We start from the raw sequence: 10,430 nt of genomic DNA on the forward strand, positions 1-10,430 counted from the left end.
TAAGAAATCGAACAACAAATCTGGAATGGAACAACAATTCTGAAATGGAACAACAATTCTTAAAAGGAACAACAGTTAAACAACTAAGTCTCGCGAGCAGTAATCAAACTTAATCTACTAACTCAAATTCATTCATCGTAATCAAACAACAATCTTTCACTCTTAAGGCAGATCAAGCAGCACACACTAATAGAACAACACTAATTACTGATAAGTTATGGAACAGCGCTTGGAAACCATATATGCACACAACACGCTTGAATAGTAATCTGATCTAGCATCAACCTTAATTAAAAGGAATACAACTGCGTTTCAAAATAGAACAACATTACTTCTGAATCCAACAATCGTAAAGAACACAACTTCCAGATGAATTCTGTAACATGAATGTACAACACAAAAGCTCTGTAACAAAATAGTAACAATATTCGGTTAAGACTAATAATATTCAATCAACTCTGAAAGGAACAGTAATATAATGCAGAGTCAATACAACAGTTCTGTCTGTAGAAGCCTTAATGAATTAATCTTAACAGAGCATGTGATGTAAACTTATAAAGCATATCAGATTACCAAATAACGACGATAAGCAAATCACGCAGAAATCAAATCGTAGTAATACAGAAGCAAGTGTCCTCCGGGGCCGGGCCCTTAGCCTCCAAGGGTACACCGCTTTAGGTTAATCCAGATGCAGAGATAAAATAATCACCAAGTTTGTATTAATGCATGAAACAAAAGTACAATGAACCAGTTCTTATCAAGACTCGATGATCAAAGTTTTGATCTTAACAGAAATTACATAAAAGCATAATCATCTAAGCTAACAGTGTTGTCCCTTTATATAAGGGTGACGGCGGACACGTCTAAGTAACAAGACAGATAAAGCAGTGATCCCTCAGGATCAAAGATCCTGAGGGATTCGCCAAACCGTTAATTCTTAATCATCTCTTTTCTCCTGCGCCAAGCTGGTGTCTTCTCCTCCTTTTCAGGTCCTATTTGCTTTGATATGCTTAGCCTTTTTTGTACTCGGTCTCCCATCAAAGGGACAGCATTTACCTTTGTTAGGACTCTGGACACCACATATCTCCACAATGGTATGATATTGTCCACATTGGGCCTAAGCCCTCATGGATTTGCTTTTGGACTTACCCCAAAAGGCCTCATACCAATGGAGATATTTGTCCATCCTTATATACCCATGATCCTCCCCACCTCTAGTCAATGTGGGACTTTGGTCGTATACCCAACAATCCTCCCCTCGAACAAAGGACCATCGAGCCTCCCCTCAAACGATTATCCATCCGTCCACTCTCTACCACCGAGGATTCTCCGCTCCAATGCGTTGGAAGCACACGCCTTACATGGAGCACCACCTGCCTCGAGAGCTTGCTCTATCCCAGGTCAACTCCTCTTCACCGTGTTGGGACCAGGACACGTCCATGAAGAATCCAGAGCACACCGCCTGTCTAACCGAGCCACACGCCTTACATGGAGCACCACCTGCCTCGAGAGCTTGCTCTATCCCATGTCAACTCCTCTTCACCGTGTTGGGACCAGGACACGTCCATGAAGAATCCGGAGCACACCGCCAGTCTAACCGAGCTCATCCACGAACCCATCGTGATATTACCGGGCCCACCACCTTTGTTCGGTGTTCCGAGGACTCGTCCAACTTGGCTAACTTCGGGGCATGGCTCTGATACCACTTGTTAGGACTCTGGACACCACATATCTCCACAATGGTATGATATTTTCCACATTGGGCCTAAGCCCTCATGGATTTGCTTTTGGACTTACCCCAAAAGGCCTCATACCAATGGAGATATTTGTCCATCCTTATATACCCATGATCCTCCCCACCTCTAGTCAATGTGGGACTTTGGTCGTATACCCAACAACCTTGTCCTTGTCTTTTTCTTTGGAACAACAACTCCTCGTTTTCACCCCTTCTTGCACGAGAGAATGACAATTGTTAGTGGCTGAGTCTTGCATATTAATCTCACATGTTTTGTTATAATTCTTTATTGTTTTCCAAGTTCATGATGCAAAAGGGTTTACAAGTTCTACTGAAAATCCACTGAAATGATCATCAAAAACATACCTTTTTAGTACTCAACACTTATAGACTTTAAGATAAGTATGTTTCCCTAAATGATCCCTAGCTTTGAAAACTTAAGATGGAAAATCTTACAGTAGATTGAGATTTATGGGTCACAGTTGGAACCAAACCCACTATTATGAAATATGAAGAGGGAGTGTTATTGGAGAAAAAGGTGAGAATCTTTATCAAACTTTGTTTGGCCAATTTAGTATTATTATATAGTTTTGAAAAAAATTGAAATCTCTTTGGAAGAATTTAAGGATTTGTACTAGGTAAAATCCTCGGTTAATAAAAATGCTTTGTGGAAGAAAGTGTTCACTTTGAGAAAGGGTAATGGTGATTCTATAGCTATTTGAGATGTATGATGAAGTAATTTTTTAGTGCTTATTATGAATTGATGCCTACAAATCATTTTTATTTATATGGTTGAGTTAGTAAATATGATATTAATCAATAATACATTTTAAACTATATATAATTGTGCATACATACACACATACATAATCATTTCTCATAATATACTCAAAATCTATATTATTGAATGAGATATGCTTTTCGATTAGTAATGATGGTTTTCGACACATGGGTTTTGGTTTTCCTTGTGGATTGCATGGAATAAATCCTTTAAGAGAATTGGAAAGACTCAATTTTAGCTGTGAAGGTTGGCCTTAGATGTGAAAGTTTGGCCTTAGAATAGTAATATAATATCATGTTAGCTAGTTTTTTACCCAGACTAGGGTTTTTCTACGAAAATATTTGTTTATGGTTTGTTATTTGTTGCTAGTTTCTTTTAATATTCTCTTCATAAATTTATATTTATATCTGATAATTTTAAAACAAGGAGACTAGACTCCCTCTAATAAAGGTAATGCCCCATTAATGGCTCCTCAATTGAAAACACTCATGTTAATGTTTACAATGGCCTGAGACTTAATGGCTATAATAGGTTATAGTGGTACCCCCTGCTACATATGCGGTAATACACTACCTATGGGAATAACTAGCTCAAATGGTTTATGGCCATTAAGACCACACTACGAGGACTCACAATATGACCACTCCAAATAATAAGAGTAGAAATATCAATGGGAAAGAACAATAGAAAGCCCCTAGAGGCCAGATATTTTGAATATCATAGGGTGTCAATGTTATAAATTCATGAATTGAGATTGAAGGATATCAAAAAATGAAGCAAGCTTCAGATTGTAGATTTTCAATGGTAAAATCAGTTCCCAGTGGAAGAGAGAGATTATAGTTGTATAAACAACATCAATATTAGGTGAAAGGGGGAATGCATAATATGGACACCCTGTATATAAATTTTGAGGGAGGTATGGATTGGAGGTGAGCCATGTTGGCTCACTTGACAAGTTTGGCAAGATCTGGTCAAGGGAAACCCAAGTCAAGTTTTAATAAGGCATTGTATGACCTTTGTATGAGATTCATGACCTATAAGAAGGGATTTATTAATCACTGAGATGCATAGATCTAAATAAAAGCTCCAAGAAACAACCTACAACAACAAACACGTGAAGTTGGGTTGGAGGAATATGTCCCTTGTGAAGCTTGGAAGAATAATGGATTCCCCTCGCATTAGACACTTGAAACAAACTAGGCAAATAATCTATGGCCAAAGCAATCTCAAACGAGGGAGCCCCAACTGGAAAAAAAAAAAAAAAACTCATGTAACTGTTCTTGGGTATAAATGAATTCGCTAACATACCCACATATAGTTGTGTTGATGATTAGAAAGGCCTGAGAATTGTGGAGGATAACAAATATACCCATTGAACTATGTGTAGTTGGAGATGAGTATGAGCTAAGGATCATGGAAATAGGAAATAAACACAAAAATTATCCATAAAGAGAGTGTAGAAATTCCTATGCAATCAATTTCCTTGGCTGTGCAGTAGAAATTTAACCCTTCATCCTAGTCAAATAGACACATTACTACAAATTTCAAAATGTCTATCCAACTATCAACACATTATTCCTACAGCTCAAGTAGGGGGCCTTCTATTAATATTAATTAAAATGCTAAATCAACATTTTGTTGGTGTTGTTGGTTTGTCATTATATGCATTTAGTGTAATGTGTTCATTATTTATATTTTTAATGAAGACACCTTAACATTGTGCCATCAAAACCTTCGTTGTGAGTTTGACCCATGAAGTACTAAAGAATGTGATTTCATCTGGTTCCTTCAATTACCAGGATGAGTCAAAATGAAGAAACAACACATGCATTTCTTAAGACATTTTGTTGCATTCTTCAGGAGACATCAATGGTGAGCTTACTACCATTTTCATGAACATGTTCATTGTCCAAAGTATTATTTGTTGGGCCACTACTATTCAACATAACAATTGTTTCAATAATATTTCCAAGCTCATAAATGTAATAAACATCTCCCTTGTAATGACACTTGTGAGAAGATGTTGAACAACTTAATATTTGATAAAACACATATTCCTATCTCAAACCATTGAAATATGACATCCTCATTGATAAAGTGCCAACTTTAGATATTGAAATAGGTATACTCCCAGCAAATTTCAATAACAACAATGGTATTTTTTTTTACATCTCTATCTTTGGTTTTATTTCATCCATTTTTCACTAGGGTACATTTTTATGGTAATGGCTTGCCAACTCTTCTCCTCCTAATAAAGTTAGTGTGAATTTACCTACCTTAGCTGGGAGTTCTGGGGCCTTATTCAATGAGAATTTTTTTGTAACATATAATTTCCTAATTTCTTTTTAATAATGGGGAGATCCTTATTTCTGTCATAATTCCAATGCACACAAAACACCCACAAATAAAAACCCACAACTTTACCATCATGTTATTATGGAGTTCCACAAAACTAAATTTTGTTCTAGAATTTCATCAAAAAGTTGACGCGCAACATCGAATTTTCAACCTAGCAATAATAGCTACATAGAAAACCACATCTAATTCCACCATTTTTTCAAATATTTTTTTAGGGTTCCTTTAGCACACCCTTTCTATGCATGCCCAAAAATAAATATATTCTAGTAAACTATACCTCGCTAACACATTTTGTCAAACATTTGGTATGAATTTTCTATATGTTGTTATGTCTATGAGATTTGTCCCCATAACCTTGGAAGAATTGTTCACAGTGCATTATATCCACCAATTAGCATAGTCCAAGAATAATTATTGGTCTTAACATTTTGTAAGACAAATTTTCAATCCAAAACAATGGTAGTTAAAATAGTTGAAATCTTTTTCACAGTGATCACATAGATTTCAACATTTTATCATATAATTTGCAAACATAGTCTTAAAATTTTTGTGCCCTTTCTTTGGTTGGCATATGTAGTCCCAGTGTTGTAGCTCGGGCTTTGATACACATGTAATGCACCCAACCCTTTCGTTATATTAACCCATAACCAAATACACATGCATAATTTAACCAAAACATAAATTTATATGCACAATGATACCATAATAACAAAATACTAAATAATAGCATAGTGAAGTGCATGCCAAGAAAGTTCATGAAACATGCACATAATGGTATTTTGCAACATATATGATAATTTTGTTGCCTGAATGTGGACTGAGGACATTCTTCCCAGTTGTAGACCACGTTGCTCAAGTTATCTCGGTAGCCAATCATCCCTGAGCTAGGACCATTATTCTACTCACCATCATATTGTTGAGCCAGGTACATGCGTCGTACCAAATTTAATAGGACAAACCAAGAGGCTCACATACCTTATCAACCACACCCAAGTGCACCCCCTTCTATGCACTTGCAATCCCTCTAATTTTGTCACTACCGCTAGGGTGTCTAACTCGGGCAGACATGGATGTACTCAGAGTCCTATAGCTGTAGGAGTTCTTGTTGCCCTTATAGGTCTATAATTACCCTCTAGGTCCTCAAATGACCAAGATACCAAACCCAAAACACTCCAACCAACAGGGTCACATCCTCGGTCAACCACATCTAAATTCACACCCTTCTTTGTACATTGAGTCACTTCAGCTATGTCACTACCACCAGGGTGTCTAGCTCGAATAAACATGGATGTTATCAGAATCCTATGGATTCGAGCATTCTCTCTCCCCTTACGGGTTTCCAGGTACCCTCTAGGATATCATCCAATGACACTTGTCCCTTATTTGTGTAGAGCATGTTCTTTAAATCTCTATAATTTTCGTATCGTTGTTCCACATAAAAATGTACTTTATGTTGGTTAAGTTTGTTGTTTAAGTTGGGCATGAGGTGTTGGTAATGACGAAAAACCAAAGCGTTGTTATAAGAAAGGGAGGGGGAGAGGAGTAAGCTTCAAGGTCACACACGAGGGCCATGTTTGGCATTTCTTGGTGGTGTATTAGACGGTTGTGAATATTGTGAAAATTTATGTTCCTCCTGTAAGCTAAGAACACATGTTTTTAAATATAAATTGGTGAATTCAAGAACCTTTATTGAAGTTTAGCTTTTCACACAACGGTTTTGTTGTTGTAATGAATAAAGTTGGAGTGTGAGTACAACCCCTGGCTTATGTTTGATTCTCGCTACAAGCCAACGACGTGGTGAACGTAGATAGGAGTATTCCCTTCTTACAAACATTGTGTGGGAGATTCAAACATGACACTAGTTGCTCTTTGTCAAGAGTTCAAGTCATGAAGCATGAGCCTGCCAATTGAGTATGAAGTCATGGTGAATCTTGAGCTAACCATGGTGACTTGTGAGCCTATGTCATAATGTTCTCATTAAATAAATGGGAAACACCAAAAGGTTAATAAAGTTGAAGCAACAACAAGATATGTTTGTGGTCGATTTTAAAGAGTTGGAAGTAAAAAGGAAAAATAATTCCTTGGCAATAAAATACATAAAGGAATGCGTAGATGAAAGCATTCTTCCCCCCATTGCAGATGCCAAGACAACAAATGAGGCTTGGGATATCCTTGAGAGGATTTCTGGTGTAACGAGGAGTAATCAAGTTGAAGATAGTAGTGTTGTAAAACCTGTTGTAGAAGTGCTTGAAGATGAAAAGGAAAGTGGATTTGTAATATCAAATCTACAGAAAGATGAAGAGTTTGGTGAATCCCACTTGAAAGTGGATCACAATGTTGATGGTGTGTTACTAGCAAGAGATGATTTTAGCATAGATAATGCTACCAATACACACATAACTAGTTCAATGGATCCAAAATTGGAATTTCTGGTGTTAACTTTGATGAAGAAAAATTCATTGGTGATGAGTGGTCATAGATGATGCAAGAAAAACATATTATTGATATGTTGTTATTTGGTGAGAGAAACCCACTTGTGTCTGAAAGCCAAGTGGAAGAAAAACCGCGTACAAAATCAGAGGTTGGTGAAGAAGTGGAGAATCAAGATTATGACTCATCGATACAGTCAAAGAAGGAAGAAGAAGAGAAGAAGGCTCTCAATCCAGAGAAGAATGAAATGTTGGAAATAATACTGAGAGGGGGGGGTGAATCAGTATTATCACATTAATAAAACTTTTTCATTTCCATATTCAGATTCATATATGCTACTTCCACAACTTCTTATGATTCAGTTAGTTGATCCTTAATGAGTGCATTAGAATATTATCAACCATATTAACAGTAAACTGGTGCAGTAAAATAGAACATATCATCACACATAAGTCACACACATGAACACCATGATATAAGGTGGAAACCCAATGTGGGAGAAAACCACCTGCTACAAGTCATCTCAATCTTCTTCTTAATAAGAAAATCCTTTTACAATATTAGTATTGGTGCAGTCTTATACCAGTACGGGAGCTACAACCCCCTTTTCTCTTGTACTAGCTTAGATACTAGTACGTAGGCGCCAGCCTACAATCTTCTCTCCTCCAGGTACCACATTTCATACATTTTCAGACTGGATACACTTGAAGCACAATACATAATCTGAAAGGCCACGTTTCATCCAATTTTCGTACTGGACCCTTTAATATCATTGAAGCACATAATTCTTTTGAATCACCCAATCACCAGATCAATACACTTAACAAGGATAGTATGTATGATCGCAATCAGATCTAGTTTTTTTTTTCCCGAAGAAAAAACCACTTTTTATTAAGCAAAATAAAAAGATACATACAGTGAGCCACTTGCAGACCTGTTGCAAGAAAGTTCCGCTGAAGGAAACACGAAAATCACAGTCCTTTTGACTGTTTGAAGAAAGTTCAGATAACTGACATTCCGGAGTTATGGTCATATCTCTAACTGTTTGCTCTTCCTCCTTGAGCGAGGCTTTGAACACTAGACTTATAGAAACCTTTTGCAGTTCGAGGTCTCCTTCAGAGAAGGAAAAATAAAACCTTACAAAACTTTTTTTAGTACTTCAAGCGTGATGATATGATCTGAAAGATGAGGTATATATAATTGAGTTTTGTTGTGTAAAAACTGGCCACATAATAAAACATGAAAGCAGAGAAACAAAGACATATAAGACGAAACTATCCAAAACCAAGAAAGCGATAAGAGACAGAGTGTCACTATCACTGAGGCTATTCGAAAGGAGGATCTGTTGAAACGATGGACTGCCCCTGCCTGTATTCTGTTATTGACCAGCTTCCCAAAAGTTGTTGAACACCAGCCTTTGAGAACCTGTCGGCATCCTCGTTTCTGTCCCTGAATACATGGCATAGGATGAAGACATTGAAAGATGACTTTAAGTGCTGTATTTCCTCAAGAATAATCTTCAAGATTTGATTTTGACATGCAGCATTTCCGTTCACCCAGTTGATTACGTTCAAAGAGTCACCAAAAATTTGGATTGAGTGAATATTTCGATGAAGAAGCCAACATAGAAGAAAGCGTAATGCACATATCTCAGCAAAGTTATTTGAGCCTGATCCGAGGCCTACAGAGGCTTTAAGAGAATGATCTTGATTAAAATGAATACACAGTCCAGTCCCTGCCTTGTTGTTCTGGGAGGCCCCATCAAAAAAGGCCCAGGGAATACCCTCTTGGATATTAACAGGGTTTGATAATTTTTGAGTAGATTTGAGATCAGGAACAGGAATGGCAGAGTAGATAGTTGCACAGTTAATAGCTGTGATTGCGACGGGGGTATCTTTATTATTTCTCGCAATCCACACTCCCCAGAAGTAAATAAGAGGAAGAATTCTCATATTCCCTTCCTTGTAGGTTTGCCACCACCTACTCCAGACCGCTTCCAAAGGTTCATCGCCCAACTGTGCCTTGATGTTGAGCAGACTAGATAACTCCCCCCAAACATTTTTTGATTCAGCGCATGAGATAAAAAGGTGGTTAATAGATTCCTATTCTGATTTGCACAGAGGGCATCTCCCTGGTCCAACTAGATATCTGGCTTGCAATGTATCCCAGGTTGGAACCTTCCTTTTTAGCATGCACCAGAGGAAAATCTTTGCTTTTGCAAGTCCTTTAAGCTTCCATATAAGTTTCGACCACCAATCTGGATTGCCCCAACCTTTCTTTTGCATAAGGAAATTGTAACCATCCTTAGGGGCATATTCTCTTGTTTCCCCCTGCGCCCATATCAAAAGATCTGATTCATTTTTGAGCCTGACATTAGAACGGTGAAGTTCTTGGACATAAGTACACCATTCGATCTTCCACCTGATATTTAATCCCAGGTCTTCTGCACTCTTCCAAGCCTGTCCCCATATTGAAGATTGACCAATTTTCTCCACCTGGTTTAAAGTATAAATGCCCTTGTGATCAAGGTGCCTGAGTAAGCCTAGGGATAGGGCATAAGCTTCATTACAGCCTACCCAGGGGTCCCTTCCAATCCTACAATGACTTCCGTCACCTATCTTCCAAGCTAGCCCTTGTTCAATCACAGAGAAGGCTTCCACCGTTGCTTTCCATACGACTGAAACATTTTTTTTCCTCTTTTCCTGGCTTCTGATCCAGTCCTCCATTGGAACAGGGTCAATATATTTTCTTCTGACCACTCTGGTCCAAAGATTCTCCATCGAAATAAGTCGCCAACCTGATTTGGCTGCCAATGAAAGGCTAAACTCAGGGAGCCTTTTTATTCCCCATCCTCCCCAGTCTTTGGGTCTTGCCAGCTTGACCCAAGCTACCCATGGGAGAACAGAACTTTCTTTAGCCCCTGCCCATAAGAATTTGCTACAGATCCTCCTGATTTTTTCCATCACACCTTTTGGAACCCAAGTTAAGGTTGCCCAGTAGACAGGGATGGCTAGTAGAACTGATTTAATAAGGGTTAATCTGCCTGCTCTGGACAACCATTTATGACTCCAGTGAGAAATTCTTGCTTCAATCTTAGCAATGAGCCAGTTCCAGTCCTCTATCTTA

The 10,430-nt window shown here is 38.0% G+C and overlaps 1 protein-coding gene across 1 annotated transcript; it reads right to left on the reverse strand.

The window, feature by feature from the left end:
* Positions 1 to 8,629: 8,629 nt before the first annotated feature.
* Positions 8,630 to 9,256, reverse strand: LOC149245189 (uncharacterized). The gene has a single exon (XM_089437598.1). The coding sequence runs from the start codon at positions 9,254 to 9,256 to the stop codon at positions 8,630 to 8,632; it is 627 nt and encodes a 208-aa protein (XP_089293724.1).
* Between the last annotated feature and the right edge of the window lie 1,174 nt (positions 9,257 to 10,430).

This window comes from Pinus tabuliformis, chromosome 7, assembly GCF_031772625.1.
Source record: "Pinus tabuliformis cultivar Carrire ecotype Pingquan chromosome 7, CPIR1, whole genome shotgun sequence".
In the NCBI taxonomy this organism is placed as follows: domain Eukaryota; kingdom Viridiplantae; phylum Streptophyta; class Pinopsida; order Pinales; family Pinaceae; genus Pinus; species Pinus tabuliformis.

What these genes read in the sequence shown, in the direction of transcription:
- LOC149245189 (XM_089437598.1), bottom strand. Translation starts at nt 9,256, where the DNA reads ATGAGAATTCTTCCTCTTATTTACTTCTGGGGAGTGTGGATTGCGAGA.